Source organism: Porites lutea, chromosome 14 (genome assembly GCF_958299795.1).
Source record: "Porites lutea chromosome 14, jaPorLute2.1, whole genome shotgun sequence".
Lineage (NCBI taxonomy): Eukaryota > Metazoa > Cnidaria > Anthozoa > Scleractinia > Poritidae > Porites > Porites lutea.
In genome coordinates, this window is record NC_133214.1 from 16,835,434 (window position 1) to 16,852,870 (window position 17,437).

Genomic DNA, 17,437 nt, shown 5'->3' on the forward strand with positions numbered 1-17,437 from the left:
TCTTTCATGCTCCTTCACACTTGTTGCATGTCTAAAATACTTGCCACACTGTTTACATTTATATGGCTTCTCTCCAGTATGAACTCTTTCATGCACCCTCATATTTGCTGCTTGTCTAAAACACTTGCCACACTGTTTACATTCATATGGCTTCTCTCCAGTATGAACTCTTTCATGTACCCTCAATGTAACTGCTTGGCTGAAACACTTGCCACAATGTTTACATTCAAAAGGTCTCTCTCCAGTATGAACTCTTTCATGCCTCTTCATATTTGCTGCATGGCTAAAATACTTGCCACACTGTTTACATTCATATGGCTTCTCTCCAATATGACCTCTTTCATGCTCCCTCAAACTTCCTCTATATTGAAAACACTTGCCACACTGTTTACATTCATATGGCTTCTCTCCAGTATGACCTCTTTCATGCTCCCTCAAACTTCCTGTATGTTGAAAACACTTGCCACACTGTATACATTCATAAGGCTTCTCTCCAGTATGACGTCTTTCATGAACTCTCAATGTAACTGCTTGGCTGAAGCACTTGCCACAATGTTTGCATTCAAAAGGATTCTCTCCTGTGTGTACTCTTTGATGTGCCTTTAGGTTTCCTGATTGACTAAAATTCTTGGCACATTGCTTACATTTGTAAGACTTCTTTCCCATGTGGTGTTGGTCTAGGTTTCTTGACATCCTTTTCATCATAAAATAAATTAAGTTATTTGTTAAAGGCTCAACTTTCTAAAACAATAAAATCCAGTGAGGTGAAGAAAGGGGCACTGTCCCAAGATATGGGCAAACTCTTAAATGTATTTGCAACAATACGCAACAATACAAGCATTTCTGAAATGTTCCTGATTTTTTACATGCAAGTAGTAATTAGGTACAATGAAATTATTTACCATTGTACTGTAAGCTGACATTTTGAAAGTTTGTCTTGTCAAGAAAGCAGTCCATTTCTTTTTGGTCAACTCACAGTTTCGTATTATTTGCAAAACTACTCATACACCAATCTTGAATGAAAACACACCAGTGTTCAGGGCCCAGTAACATATATGCCCAGATTATCTCCCATACTGGTCACCAAATTTCACAGTTAAATTTGAATTCAAGTTTTGTGTTCTTAAGGTTGCCATTCAACCTAATTTTCCCTGTCAGGATTATTTTGTTAACAAAAGCGGAATTTGACAGTATGTACTTTATGTAAGTCTTCGTGTAAGCCCTGAGCCTCATGGTTGATGTAGCAAAGTATTGTAAGAGAGACAATTTCTTCCGTATTTACAAAATCCTAAGCACCCTCCTCGTCTTTGCAACGCTGCCTAACCAAAACAACTAGAAATCTCCAGTGCACTGTTTGTTTTGAATCTCATAAATCTCTAGGACCCCCACACAACTAAAGTATGTCTATCAGCTATGGCCGGCGTAACAAGCGTTTCAACACGAGAAAACGGAAACGCTTGTTACGAAGGCAAATATAATCAGCACAATCCGATATACTCATGGGATTTCTGAGCAACAATTAAACCTAGCGGTAAACATATGTTCATCAGTACTCGCCTGCATAACGGGCGCTTTAAGAACCAAGCGAGGCGAACTCGTACATCACTACAGGCTTAAAATCTTGGCTCTTTTCTTGTGACGATTAATGCTAACACGTAAATCACTCTAAGATATGTATATAATGTACTGAGAAGCTCTCCTTACCTTCAGCAATGATTTGCAAGAGTCGGCAATGATAAAGTGATGACTCAGCGTGTTTTTACCCAGTCTTCCTCGGACACAGGAGACAGCCGACAGGGTCCGACGAAGAATTCCGCTGCGTTCGTTTGGTGTTTGCAGAATTTTGTCCGTGAAACCGTGCTAAATCTTCCAGATAACGGCTAGTCTGGCTTTTTCTTAGGGTGAAGGAAGAATTATCGAGGACTCGCGAGGGAAGAAAAGGAGAAGGGGGCTTCCCCTCCCCATGCCCTCCCCTTCGCGCGGGCGGGGCCTCTGAAAAGTAACTAACGTACAATACGTTGCAAAAAAAGTCGCGTTAAAAGATCATCATATTACTTGTAAATTTGCCTAATGCAAACTTGGCCTTTCTCTATCCGGAATACATATAATATGGGTACCTTAAAAACTCTACCAGTTCGAACATTTTTTTTAGGTGAAACTTTGTTAAGTAGGTTCCATTTTTGTCGCTCTCCTAGCCTGCAACGAAATTTTTCAATTATGGCGAAGGAAACGAGCCACGAGAAAACGCGCTATCGTAAGTCGCTGCTCTTCCGTGACTTGTCGCGACTTCCCAAAATGGAGAGCTTGCGCGCAGGCTACCTCTTTTCTGCCGGTCCGGTCTTTAATCCTCACCGGAGAACGTTGAGTTGTCTGTGACAGAATTTGAAAGAATAATTTCTGCTTCTCCGATGTCACTGGAAGTACGATCGGTTATCCAACTGATTTCACTTTACATATTCATACAACCTTGACGTCTTTCGAAAACAACTTAAGCGAATTGAAGTGGACAATCTTTAGCAAATCCTTCGTTAGTTTATCTTCAAATTCTCGCCTATGAATCATAGGTTTTTTAAATCGATTTTTGTGTTTTTTATTCATTATTTTTCCGAGGGCCAAGTGTAGATTATCGAGAAATATTAAGTGTTACCCTCAACATAAAGTTTTATTATTATTATTATTATTATTACCTTTACAAGTACACGATAAAATAGTTTAAGCTAACTGCTTGTAGGGTTGAGAACACAGTACATTAAAACCGCGTATTAAGTAAAAAATCTACATTTTACACGCCGTTGATCCATTACGTTTGATTCGCGTCAAATAGGTGACAAAGTTAGATTGCAACAGGGTGCAAAGTGTTGTAACGGTAATTTAAGGTGCTAGCAACAGTCTAATGTTCACTCAGACGTTGAGAGCCGATGGTATCTATATTCGCCGAACGAGAGGGGAACTGGAGCCGAAATGCGTCCCGCAATGGTTTCTGGGATCGTATCTAGGGACGCGCCGGTCAGCTGTTGGCCAAAATTAAAAGGCGATTTGCACGATGACTTCATTTGACTACTACGACCATATTACCTCAGGGTTTTGCTTTCTTATGCAAATTAGGGCTTTTGTTATGTAAACCTCTCCAGGATTATCAAACAAAATATGAAAGGAAAAACGAAATGGATTCTGCTAGTAGCAGTAAAATGACGTCATCTCACGCCCGATTGGCTTTTCTGTGCAACATAACATTAAACATTCCAGAAATATTTTTGATGCTGATGATTTTACCGTTGGTTTGACGCTACCAAATTTGTATTGCTTCTTTTCTTTACTCTTATAGAGACGAGTTGACCGAAAACTTGGAGTAATCAACCGCCTAAGAATGCAGAAACTCTTTTACGGTTGCCGTCCAGCGCTAAAAAAAAAACGGTGCTTAAAAGTTCTACCAGATCACGAAACCTGACAAGTATCAAGAAACGAGTTAGAAGAATAATCCCATCAAAGCAATTCTGCCCAGATCTGGGTAGTTCGTCTTACTAGCTAAAAATTTGCCTCAACCAGTCAGAAGCACTACCCTGATCCGGACAGTGACACATCATCAGTATGGAATTTGTGCGCTCGTTCCTCAGACGTCATTTCGCGTGGTAACCAGTGGTCAGGTCACGAAATGGCGTCTATTTTCTTAGATAAGAAATGGGGTGGTTATTTCTTTTTTGACAGAAGGATGCGAAGACAACGCTTAGAAAGAAAGAGGAAAAATAGTAAGGTGTCTTCCAATGTGTTTTTGTGGGTATTCACTTCGACTTCCGGGTCAAGGAGACGCTTGTGCTTTTGTGGAGTCAAAAACGTGAAAAGTAACCCTGGGCCGGGATATTCAAAGCAGGGTTAAGATAACCCAGGGTCAGTGCGAATTTTAAAATCAGATATGAGTGCTTGAAAAGCAAATTCAGTTTAGTTCTTTTTGCCTGCAATGCAATGATTTGATGCGCTATAGAGAATAAAGAAAATTAACCGATAAAATGCTTTTGAACGGAAGAGCAAGAAACGCAGATCAAAATTTAATCCCGGGTTCGCGTTTATTGGCTCTCCAACAACTGGGCCCTGGATAATTTTTCATGGAAGAACCCTGAACAAGAGGTAGCATTCTACGTCACTTGAGAGTCGACAAAAGTGAAAAAGATGATTTGGAAGCTCGCATTCTCTCGGGTCAATTTGTTTTTCAAGTCCTTGTAGGCGTGTTTGATCAAATGTTAAATGTCAGTCCATTTGAGAAGTGTTTCCTGACTACGAATAGGAACAAAGTCAGAACGCTCTCGATACGTATATTTTCTGAACCACTAGGGTTGCGAAAGTACTCAACACGAGGCTACAACAAAACACACAATAAACTGCAATCACGAATGTTCAGTTCTCGCTGTTCTCGGAATTCTATTTTGTGTGTGTGTTTTTTTAACTTTTTCCTTAGGCTGTCGCCCCGAAACAAAGCCGCTATCTTTCCTTTTGCGTTCAAATCCGGAAAAATGTCAACATTTATGCGGATGGGTTGTCAAGGAAATGAGGCGAACATAAGGTTTTCCTCCATGTCACTCTAGAGTCGGCCATTCATAAGACACTGTTTTAAAAAACCTCTGGCTGCTTTATTGTATTATTATATTTTCTAAAGATATTCAACGAGCTCATCTCACAGGATTGTCTGTCCATATGTTAAATTTCAAAATATTTAAGAAATGTTTTCTCTTTCAAAAAGTAATTTGAATTATCCATCGCGAAAAGAACATAACGGGATTGCAAAAGAATTTTTCTTCCCGTCCACAAAAAAAACAACGTCTGCTAACTACATCAAATCACCTAAGAAAATCACAATTCGAACTTTTCACCGAGATAAAACAACCCACTGAAAATAAAAGCCACTCATGACAAGTAACCTAAACCAAACGTTGCGATCCTTCGACTTATGACAAAACCTAACAGAACAGAAACGAAACATACGAAAACCTGAACGAGACCCAGAGGCGTAACCAGCCCACAGACCTGTAGGACCGGGCCTACAAATTTCTGCTTTGATCACTTCACCACTTTTAATAAATTATGTGTTGTTGGGGTGAGCTAAAAAGCTTAAGAACTCAAAGTGTTGGTGAGGTCAGTGCGTACTAGTCAAGCGTGCAATTTTCAGGATATGTGGAAATGAAAGTCAGCCAGGCCTATAATTAGTCGAAACGCTAGCTACGCCCCTGAGAACCATTTAATTTTAGAGCTCATCTTCCTCTACATGTCTCATATGATTTTCATAGTGTTGAAGAAGAAGAACTCCACTACTCATCTCCTCTTGACAAATCCAACAGCTGTGTGTCTCAACGGTAGCTGATTGGAAGTTTACTACACGACTTCTGTTTCTAGTGTCTCTTTGAGTCAGTCGGTTGCTTTTAATTCCTGAACTGATATCAACTCGGTTACTTCCTCCGCTATTGCGCTGACGAAGCAAACGTTTAGACGGACGTCTGTTACTATGATAGGTACCCCTATTTCGTTTAGTGTGGACTTTTTTGTGTCTCCTAAGGTTACGTGCTATGCTGAAACACTTGCCACACTGTTTACATTCATATGGCCTCTCTCCAGTATGAACTCTTTGGTGCACCCTCAGATTTCCTGTTTGTTGGAAACATTTGCCACACTGTTTACATTCATATGGCTTCTCTCCAGTATGAACTCTTTCATGCACCCTCAAATCTCCTGTCTGTTGAAAACACTTGCCACAATGTTTACATTCATAAGGCTTCTCTCCAGTATGAGCTCTTTCATGTACCTTCAATGTAAATGCTCGGCTGAAACACTTGCCACACTGTTTACATTCATATGGCTTCTCTCCAGTATGAACTCTTTCGTGCACCCTCAGATTTCCTGTTTGTCGGAAACATTTGCCACACTGTTTACATTCATATGGCTTCTCTCCAGTATGAACTCTTTCATGCACCCTCAAATCTCCTGTCTGTTGAAAACACTTGCCACACTGTTTACATTCATAAGGCTTCTCTCCAGTATGAGCTCTTTCATGTACCTTCAATGTAAATGCTCGGCTGAAACAATTGCCACACTGTTTACATTCATATGGCTTCTCTCCTGTATGAACTCTTTCATGCACCCTCAAATCTCCTGTCTGTTGAAAACACTTGCCACAATGTTTACATTCATAAGGCTTCTCTCCAGTATGAGCTCTTTCATGTACCTTCAATGTAAATGCTCGGCTGAAATACTTGCCACACTGTTTACATTCATAAGGCTTCTCTCCTGTATGAACTCTTTCATGTCTTTTCTGGTCCCCTACTCTGCTAAAACACTTGCCACACCATGTACATTCAAAAGGCTTCTCTCCAGTATGAACTCTTTCATGTCTTTTCTGGTCCCCTACTCTGCTAAAGCACTTGCCACACCATGTACATTCAAAAGGCTTCTCTTCCGTGTGGACTCTCTGATGTGACTTTAGGTTTCCTGATTGACTAAAACTCTTGCCACATTGCTTACATTCATAGGGTTTTTTCCCATTGTGAACTCGTTCATGTATTGTTAGTTTTACTGTTCCTCTAAAACATTTGCCACACTGTTTACATTTGTAAGACTTCTTTCCCATGTGGACTCTCTGGTGTTGTTTTAGGTTTCCTACTTTTGTAAAGCTTGTTTCACTCTGTTTCCTATTTAAAGACATGTAGTTTCCTTTATCAATCCTTTTCATCATGAAATAAATTAAGTTAAACAATATAATCCAGTGAGGTCAACAAAGGGGCTCTTTCCCAAGATATGGACAAACTCCCAAACGTACTTGCAACAATACAAACATTTCTGAAATGTTCCTGATTTGTTAGATCTAAAAAGTAATTACAGGGGCAATGAAATTAGTTACCATTGTACCATTGAAGCTGACATTTTTCAAACCTTGTCTTGCTAAGAAACCAGTCCATTTTGTTTGGTCAACTCACAGTTTTGCAGAGATGCCAATCTCTGGAAATCTAAAATCTGGAGACTCTCTCTTTCTCTCTTTTGCATTAGCCCCCAAAAAATCAACAACCTCACCGTCCCCCCCCCCCCCCATCTCCAACACCCTCATAAGCAAAATTCTATCCAGTCCCTAAGTTATCACACGGGAATGGCTTAAGACATTATTATTAAGTCTTACATGAGGTATGGACATGATTGTGATGGCGAAATAGTCTTCGTCAGTGAAGAAATACGTACAAAAATACCCCAGAAACCGAATTAGGAATCAAAGAAAATTTGAATTTTGGAAGAAAATGGAATAAATTCTAAATTAAAGTACAGAAAAACTCATAACTCGATTTTATCAGGGAGATTTGGTGACTCGTACGGGAGACTGGGAGATCAGTGTCGTATTTGGGAGAGTTGGCATGAATGGTTTTGTAATATTTGCAAAACTATTGATACCCCGATCTTGAATGAAAACACAGCAGTGTTCAGGGCCCAGTAACATATATGCCTAGATTATCTCCTATACTGCAGGGCTGTCAACTCTCCCGGATAATCCGGGAGACTCCAGATTTTGAACCGTTTCTCCTGGTCTCCAGATTAGAGTCTGAAATCTCCTGGGCCCAGTTGTTCGAAGGCCGATTAGCGTTTAACCCGGGGTTAAATTTAACCCTGGTTTCTTTTTCTTGTGTTCAGAAGCATTTTCTCGGATAATTTTCTCTGTAATTTTTAGAGCTTCCAATCATCAACTTGTGGACAAAAAAAATTAAAACCGAAATGCTTTTTAAGCTTTCAAATCTGAATTCAAATCTCGCACTAACCCTGGGTTATCTTAACCCAGCTTTGAACAACTCGGCCCTGGATAATCGCCCAAGTTTGCCGTTTCTTGTAGAATCGACTTTCTGACAATATAACTGCAAATACATTGCATTGTTTGAGCTATTTTACTGTTAACATCGAACATTTCCTCACAAACTCCAGTATACCTTTGTAATATAAGCAATAATGTTATTGGTGCAAAGTAGGCCAATTAGGTCAAATGTTACAGTTCCAATAACATCTGTTTTGCATGTTTTTTTCACAAATGACGTCATGTGACGTATGCATTATGACATCATTTATCATCCCTCCCCATCAATTCTCAATATTTGAAGAAGTGGGGGATTGACAGCCCTGCATACTGGTCACCAAATTAAATTTTGCCGTTTAACCCAGTTTTCCCTGTCAAGATTATTTTGTTAACAAAGCAGAATTTGACAGTATATGCTTTATGTAAGACTTTGTATAATGTCCTGAGCCACACCCATGGGTTGATTTGCAGTTATGCAGAGTGGGGTGGTTGATGTAGCAAATTACTGTGAGAGACAATTTCCAGATTTTCGATCTTCCGTATTTACAAAATCCTAATAACCCCCATCCTCCTCGTCTTTGCAACACTGCCTAACTAAAACAACGATATATCTCCACTAAACTGTTAGTTTTAAATCTCATAAATCTCTGGGAACCCTACAACTTAAGTCTGTCTGTCCGCTATAGGCGGCGGAACAAGCGTTTCAACGCGAGTTCGTTGAAGGTGGAACGCTTTTGTTCAACAAATTCGCGCCGAAACGCTTGTTACGAAGGCAAATATAATCAGCTCAATCCGATATACTCATGGGATTTCTGAACAACAATTAAACCTAGCGGTAAACATGTGTTCATCAGTACTCGCTTGCATATGAGCCAAGCGAGGCGAACTCGTACATCACTACAGGCTTAAAATCTTGGCTCTTTTCTTGTGACAATTAATTCTAACACGTAAATCACTCTAAGATATGTATAATGTATAAAGTACTGAAAAGCTCTCCTTACCTTCAGCAATTTGTTTGCAAGAGTCGGGAATGATGAAGTGATGACTCAGCGTGTTTTAACCCAGTCTTCCTCAGACACAGGAGACAGTCGACACGAAGAATTCCGCTGCGTTTTTTTGGTGTTTGCCGAGTTTTGTCCGTGAAACCGTGCTGAATCCTCCAGATAACTGTTAGCCTGCCTAGCAGTCGCCGCTTTTTCTTTAAGGCGAAGGAATAATTCTCGAGGACTCGCGAGGGGAGAAAAAGAGAGGGGGCCTCCTCTCCCCTTCGAGCGGGCGCGGCCTGTAAAAAATATATAAGCGGCGCCTGCTTCGCAGACTAGATAACGGTAGAATGCGTTGCAAAAAAGTCGCCTTTAAAAGATCATCATATTACTTGTAAATTTGCCTAATGCAAACTCGGCCTTTCTTTATCTGGACTACATATAATATGGTTACCTTCAAGACTTTACCAGTTCGAACGTTGCTTTCAGGTGAAACTCTATTAAGTAGGCTCTATTTCTCTCCTAGCCTGCAAGGAAATTCTTCAATTATGGCGAGAGAAACGAGCCGCGAGAAAACGCGCTTTTCGCGACTTCTTAAAATGGAGAGCTTGCTCGCAGGCTACCGCTGTCCCGCCGGTCCGGTCTTTAATCCTCAACGGAGAGAGTTGTCTGTGACAGAAGCTTCTCCGATGTCACTGGAAGTACCATCGGAATCCAATAGGCCATTTCCGAGTTCCCCCGGGCCTCTGTATCGAAAAGAGGTTAAGTGCTTAACCTTTGATATGGAAATGATTTTTCATTTCCATGCAAATGAAACTCATTTTCACAAGGAAGGTCGTGCACCTGGCCTCATTTTGAAAGTTAGGGTTTTTTTTAAGTTAATTGAAGCGAACAATCTTTAGCAATTCCTTCGCTAGTTTATCTTTAAATTCTCGCCTATGAATCATAGTTTTTTGATTGATTTTCGTGGTTTTTATTCCTTTTTTTCTGAGGGTCACGTGTAAATTATCGAGAAATATTAAGTGTTACCCTCAACGAAAAAAGTTTTATTTCCTTTATAACTACACGATAAAATAGTTTAACCTAACTGCTCGTGGATGGGGTTGAGTACAAAGTACATTAAAACCTCTAAGTAAAATCCAACTAGTGGTCTATTATTAATGCTGCGTTCTGATTGCTTGAGCTATTACTAGGCTATATGTTATAGCCTACTAGCAGCGAAAAGCGCCGGCTTTGAAAACCAAAACAATGGCGGCTGAATCGCGTTTTGCTAGCTGAAGTTGTTTTGTCTCAATATTTTTGACCAACTAGTTGGCTTTTACTAAAAGCAATTATTCCTCTCGCCCTCATGGGCTCTGAGTCAATAGCACATTCGGCCTTCGGCCTCATGGGCTATTGACACGGAGCCCATTAGGGCTCGAGGAATAATTGTTAAATATTAAGTTAAAAATCCACATTTTACACACCGTTGATCCATTACGTTTGATTCGCGACAAAGAGGTGACAAAGTTAGATTGCAATAGGGGGCGAAATGTTGTAACGGTAATCATAAATCGGGTGCCAGCGAGAGTCTAATGTTCACTCAGACGTTGAGAACCGATGGTATCTATATTCGCCCAACGAGAGGGGAACTGGAACCGAAATGCGTCCCGCATTGGTTTCTGGGATCGTCTCTAGGGACGCGCCGGTCAACTGTTGGCCAAAATTAAAAGGTGATTTACACGATGACGTCTTTTGACAACTACGACCACAATCACAGGGTTTTGCTCTCTGATACAAATTAGGGCTTTTGTTATGTAAACCTCTCTGGGATTATCAAATTAAAATATGAAAGGAAAAACGAAGCGGATCCTGTAGTAGTAAATAATGACGCCATTATGCAAATGATCGATTTTTTCCATGTCCCTGGTAACAATTCCACAAGTCTCTGCGAAAGTTAACTGGATCCAGTTTCCTTCTCGTTTTTTGATTGGCGAATTAGGGGCGAATTTGCTAGTCAGTAGGCCTCATAATTGCGCGCGGCCGATGCTTTTCGGGTCACGTGGTTCGAGAGAGTTTCCTTTCGTCTCGGACACATCACCAAAATGCAATGACCAAGAAGGCCTGGGACAGGGACTGGCGAAGGGGCGAATTACAGTCGCCAGCTGCTTCTGTAGGCTAACGCTCTTTGGAACAAAACCAAGCGGTGACGAAGCATCATATCAAATACTAATCAAAGTGAGAAAACCAGTTATCAATACGCGAAATGATATGATCAGGAAAGGGATAGTCAAAAACACCCGAAAAGAGCGAACCTACTCAGGCAAAGTAAGAGAGGGGTTGGAGTTAGGGTGTGGTCCGAACCGCTGTGATAGTAATATGGGCATCCCCATTTTCAAAACCCCAGTGATATGGGCATCCCCTGTAACCCTAACCCTAACCCAAATCGTTAAGGTAATATGAGAAGGGGATACCCATATCACTAGGGTTTTGGGAATGGGGATGCCCGTATCACTGTAACACCGCCACTCATTCGGCATGAGAAGTAATAGAAAAAGAGCGCCTTGATTTAGATAATAAAAAACTTCAACAAAAGAGTGTGATAACAACAATGAATATTGTATTAACAGGTATACAGCTTTGTACATTGATTAAATAGTTAAAAATCACGTGAACTGCTGAAGGGCTGTCTTGACCCTGTGGGGGGAATAAAAGGAAAAAGGTAGAGACGGAGAGAGGACAGTGAAATATTAAGTACGATAAGTTCCATCAATTTTAAAGACATGCTTATTATTTTGGATTAGGTTTTGCTATTGAATGAAGCCTTACGCCATGTCACGCAATGTCGGAAATGGAACTATTCAACTTTGCGTTACTACTTCACCAGAAATTGTTTCGTGCAATGGACAAGTGATGAAATACACGCACTGCGCGCAATCGTGTTCGGACCTTCCAACCTGGTTCCTAGGCCCTCTTCTACTCGTCCCCTGGAGTTGAAGAGGTCCCTGGGAACGAGGTTGCTTGCCGGCTTTCAGCCCGAGCCTTGTCACCGACTATTGGCTGTGTGGAAAAGGCAAACAGTCATGAAAACGAGAGCTATGCCGGTATCGTTGAGGTCAAGGGCTCAAGCGCCTGCTACACCGGCTGGAGATTTTTCTTCTAAATTAAGGCAAACAGTATTCTCATTCCAAAATACGGTCCATCGAACGCGCCCTTAAAGTGACTTTAATTCAGTTTTCTAAATTAAACTGAATTAAAGTCACTTTAAGGGCGCGTTCGATGGACCGTATTTTGGAATGAGAATACATGAAATAAACTATACAAAAATCTCTTGTCTTGGATTTCAATACAGTGGCGGATCTAGGGGAGGGGCCCGTGGGGCCGCCCCCACTTATTTTTAGACCCAGGTGAGGCCCAAAAGGCCGGAAAAAATTTGAGACCGGCCCCCTCCCCCTCATCTCCGGGTCTGGATGCCCCCCCCCCCCCCGCTATCTGACGGTCTGGATCCGCCACTGCATTGTATGGTAAAATCCAGGACTGTGGCTGGGAAATTGATGAATTAGACGAATCATTACAAAGGTCCAAAAATTTGCGACGGAAGAGATTTGCCACATAGTTCGGCGCATTCTTGTCCCGGAATAAAATAAATCAAACGCAATTCTAAGGGCCTGTTTACATGGAGGTGGGGGGACCCAGATAGGTGAGGTAACATGTGGCGGGGTCACCCCCACATATCATGTAAACGTGATCAAATTGAAATGAGAGATTATATGGACAGGCGGGTTACCCCACCTTAGCCGGTTACCTCACCTACCTGGGGTCCCCCACCTCCATGTAAACGGGCTCTAATATGCAGTACTCATATGTTCATTATTTCACGGAATGGGTGTTTTTCTCTCGACTGTATTCTCAACATCTTAAAATTAACCTACCTCTCAAAGAGGTTGACATCAGACGTTGTTAGGAGAGATTGTAGAAGCTTCTGTACGCCCAGATCGCGGAGTTTTTGCTGCCGTTCAACAGCGCCTTCTTCTGTGCTCCACACGAGGTTGGACACGCAGTACGTGGCAGCCATTTGTAACTTGACGCTATCGTTCATCATATACTGCATCAGTCTTTTTAGTAAGCTTTCATCACCCATTACAAATTCTTTAGCTGTTGAGCCATTGGCGATGTTGGCGATTACGCACAGAGCCTGTGGAAGCAAAGGAACGAGTAAGACTGTTCAAAGCCCGGGGAGGTACTTTAGGAATTTCTAGGTGGGTCTGAGCCGCTGGGACCCTGGAACCCTTAACCTATACCAGAGCTAGTTCAGCTAAATTTTGCTACCCTATACTAGAGTTAACTACCCCAATCCCCCCTATCCTAGAGTAGCTGTTTTCCAGAAACTACTGAGGTCACTAGCACAGTCTAGCCAAAACAAAACCCTACACCACAATCCCTAGTCTAGATAAAATCTTCAACCAACTGATCAGTTTCCTGAAAAATAATACCCTATTCTAGACCTAAACGCTCTGATTTATATACCCTATCCTAGAGTAAACTGCTTGAAAACCATACCGTTCACAGCGGGCACATACCTATATAGCCCATATATGGCAGTAGACACCCCCTCCGGGGTTCAAAGTCCTCTGTTTTTCCATAAGACCGTCGAGATCGAGCGCTTTGCGTTACGGGCGGTCATCTTGGTTTCAAATGCACCGAGTCTAGTCTGGGGATCAGTGTTTATGTGATGAGTGTAATTAGGGAGTGAGGGACGGTTTTGGAGGAGACATGAAATTTCTCGCCTTTCTCTTCCTAGTGCGACAAACCCCGACGTCCATCCCCTCGGTACATTTGAAACAGAGACTGCCACCCGTAACGCAAAGCAAGCTCTAGCTCGACGGTATACTGAAAGATAGTGGGTGTAAACTCAGGGCTGTCACTAAGAGCCGGGGGCGGGGATTTTCCCAGTCTACGTGAGAACCGGCTACTCTTATAGGAAAAAAAAGGAAAATACAACCAAAAGAACTTCGGATCAATTTAGATTTCTGGGTAACTTCCCACCTACCCCTCCCCTAAGTCAACATTAACACTTACTTCTCACTTAAGGGCAAAATGTTGGCTTAGGGGAGGGGTGGGTGGGCAGTTTCCCAGGAACCTAAATTGACCCAGAACTTCCAAGCTGTACAATTCTCCTCCTACTAATTGCATGTAATCGGCAACTTGAAATTTTAGCGACAGCACTGGTGTAAACAGTCTAAGGAATAGGTCAGTTTCGAATTCTTAAAATTCATACTTGGCTCCGGGGCTGAGGGGTATTAGAACAAAACGTGTTACAGCTCTTTGAAGTGAAGGTTTCTTCGATGCTGACGATAAAATTATAGTTGAGTTACTTTTAAAACATCCTTCTGTTGCTTTTAAGCCTATACGCATGACCCGTTGGTGTCCGTATTAACCGTTTTTAACTCTAGTAGCAATATTAGTTCCAAGATTTCTCCTAGCAATATAAATACATAATAAAAACGATTAAAATAATTAACAATTACTGGACGAGGTTGAGCAAAATATCGTGATTTGCCTGTGGCATTATCATTATCATTCGATCACCGAGTTTGTTCTTTTAATGAATATCCTTGGGAAGCGAAGCGATCTTCCATTTTCACGCAAGAGTGATCGCAAGAAGGAGAAATGCACGGTTTCCTCTACGCATGAGCAGAATATTATTTGCAGCCAAACACAGTTGGACCGCATTGCGCATGAGCAGACCATTATTTGCAGGCAGTTATTTGCAGGTCACGTGGAGGGCTCTCGGCCAATGAAAAGAAAGAAAAATTTGCTTCTAATGATAATAACGATTATGTGGTGTATTGGTTCTTCGTCTACTATTCCCAGTCGAATTGGCATTTGGAAAACAGAAGTACCCGGAGAAAAACCTCTCCGAGCAAGGGAGAGAACCAACAAAAAACTGACTCAACCGAGAGAACAAATATGAGAAAAAAATGATAACCTAAAGGAAAATGCCTAGATCTTATATTATAATCTCTCAACTAATTCTTAAAGGAAGTGTATGTATATCAGTCTGGAGAACTTGTATGTGGAAATAAACAGATCTTGTCAAGGCAAGCAGGAGCGGGCACAAGTAAAAAAAGATAAGGATTTTTGAGTAGCCTGAGAAAACGGCCCACATTTCACGACGACACCCGCTGATTTCCCCGTGAAATGACTTCTGATGAACTAGCGCAGATCTTGGTAGTGGTTCTGATTGGTCGTGCCGCGAGGGAAATTTGTTTTACTGAGTGACTCAATCAGAAGCACAACCTAGATGCTGGAAGTGACGCGTTATCAGTATGGAATTTCTGCGCTCGTTTCTCAGGCGTTATTTCGCGGGGAAACCAATTCACCTTTTTTCTCAGGCTATTTGTTCCGGTAGTTAGAGAGACGCTGCATTGTGTTTTACCTGTTCTTTAACATCTTCTGTGCGTGTTTCGCTGTCCAGTATCGGCTTTACACTCTCCATAACACGAGCGCCATGTAACAACATGATACGGTCAATATCCTGCGTTAAGAGAACAAACATCAATATATTTTGTCACTATTGCTAATTCAAAATAATGCAGTATTGCAGGACTTACGTACGACATAATACTGCAAACACTCCACCGGTAGTTCTATTTTTGCCCTTAAAATTGATAAGACATCGTTATCACGTCAAATGGCTGGCAATTGACCCGGAAAAGGAGATAACTACCCGAGACTCGGAGTGCGGATAACAGAATTGTTTGGGAGTTGCCGTACAGTAAGCCCCCTCCCACCAGCTTAATGTTGCCTACTGCATAACCCTAGTTTGCTGCGTAAACATTTCATGGGTAGCCTGTGTGGCAGGCGTCAAAAGGGGAGCTGAAGGGGGCGGAGGGGAAAGAGAGGAGACAGTAGGGGGGCTTCCTACTTTTTCTCGCCCAGGTTGTGGTGGACGTATCATAAAAGGCAGGGAAGGAGTAGGGGAGGGGTTTGGTGGGGGAGATTTCCTTCCCTATTCCCTCTGTTTTCCCTTCATACCCACCCTAATGGTCCCACTTATTACCCTCCCCAGTATTCCCCATTTCAAAATCAAAGATGGCGACAACAAGCATGTAATATTAGTTGATACCGAGCAATTGCTCGTGGTACTGTTCATTATCTAGTACTACAACGGCCCTACTTTTCCTAGACAAAAATATAGACATAAATAACAAAACAGCCAAGAGAAAAGTGACTTGAGGTTTCCCGATATTTCGGACGGTCAAGCCGTCCTTCCTCAGGGGATTTAATGAAGAATTTTCCTGGCTATTTTGAGACTGCGCATAAGACTGGTTAGGTATTGTGTTAAATGGTATTGGAGACCTTTTGATTCTACGACGAGAACGACTACGAGTACGAGATTTTCTCAATTAAAGGTAGTGCGACGCGTGAACCAGCGTCATTTTGGCGGGAAAACGTGGTAGCCGTCGTCATTCTACTACGAGTTTTAGAGAGAGTGTGGTAGTAGCGGCAACAAGTTATCAAATGTTAGAAGTTTTATCATTTTGCAATCGGGAGAGGGCTCAACCTTCTTCAATAACGATAACAGCGCTAACTTTTCTGATGAAAAAAAGTACAATGAAGAATTCCGGGGTGTCTATTTTTTGACAATACGCGAAAAAACTTTAAATCAAATCTCGAATTCGTGGTCGTTCTCGTCCTCGAATCTAAAGGTCTGTGTTATAAGACTGTTGTGAACGACTTACACGCAACGTCGTAGTTGAAATTAAAAATAGGATAACACACTCAAAAAAGTTAGTTTCCCTTTGCAGCCGTTTTTTGTGCCGTCACGCAAGGCTGGTTACCATTCCCCTCTTTTGTGTATAGCGTTACGTAAACACAATTAAAACGGCTGCAAAGCAGACTATGGGTGCTTACAATTTGACAGGAAAATTCAGTTGGGGTGTCTGTCAAAAGCATAATGGTAAGCGGTCTACCAGTTTACCGCAGAATTGCCACATCCGTTACGGTGTGAATCCAAAAAAGGGGCGAATTTGTGTAGCCTGAGTCTCGAACCGAGAAGGAACCGACAAACTGGTAAATGGTAAGCAACATTCTGTTTGATTCGTACCAACCAGAATGAACGGACTACTTCAAAACGCACTCCCCAATTTTCGGTTAGAATTGCCGAAAAGTGACCGTACCATTTACCTTCCGTCGGGAAATTCCGAAATTTTCCATCAAATGGTAAGCTTATGTTTTCCTCTCTATAATTATATGTTTCTCTAAGCTCCGCCCCCGTAGCCAGTTTGTATGGCTACTAATCTGAATAATATCAAGTGATAACTTTTTGAATGACTGACTAGGTACTTCCGGCCCAGTCTACTAACTATTCCATTCCTCCACCCTATCAGAACTTAGTCAAGGGGCAGCTATTCAATTAATAAATTTCGGCGTTGTATTAATTAGATCAAGACATATTTACAAGTTACCCAATATAAGAAGGCCCAAAATTTACAGGAAGGAGTTAAATTTAGCACAAAACGGACAAAATTCATTCCAATATCGTAAGCGAAACATTGAAACGCAAATAGCAGTAAAGGAATTTATTAATGAGCCAACCCCTTATTCAAAAGAGATTTTAGTAAACAGACATGCCGCATACCAAACATGGCTATATAAAGCA

At 41.6% G+C, this 17,437-nt stretch overlaps 2 protein-coding genes and 1 pseudogene across 2 annotated transcripts in view; 1 reads left to right on the forward strand and 2 right to left on the reverse strand.

The window, feature by feature from the left end:
• The window catches only part of LOC140924864 (uncharacterized), a 7,201-nt gene extending 513 nt beyond the window's left edge, over positions 1–6,688 (reverse strand). Inside the window, exons 1-2 of the mRNA XM_073374865.1 lie at positions 5,548–6,688; positions 1–611 (exon numbers count right to left, since the gene is read on the reverse strand). The exon at positions 1–611 is cut by the window's left edge and continues 513 nt beyond it. Of these exons, the coding sequence (XP_073230966.1) occupies positions 1–611; positions 5,548–6,685 (1,749 nt within the window). The 5' untranslated portion in view covers positions 6,686–6,688. The remainder of the gene's footprint in view (positions 612–5,547) is intronic.
• Positions 1–17,437, forward strand: part of LOC140924802 (uncharacterized) — a 451,675-nt pseudogene that overhangs the window by 326,600 nt on the left and 107,638 nt on the right.
• The window catches only part of LOC140924821 (armadillo repeat-containing protein 8-like), a 28,926-nt gene continuing 22,861 nt past the window's right edge, over positions 11,373–17,437 (reverse strand). Inside the window, exons 17-19 of the mRNA XM_073374824.1 lie at positions 15,212–15,310; positions 12,705–12,967; positions 11,373–11,469 (exon numbers count right to left, since the gene is read on the reverse strand). Of these exons, the coding sequence (XP_073230925.1) occupies positions 11,439–11,469; positions 12,705–12,967; positions 15,212–15,310 (393 nt within the window). The 3' untranslated portion in view covers positions 11,373–11,438. The remainder of the gene's footprint in view (positions 11,470–12,704; positions 12,968–15,211; positions 15,311–17,437) is intronic.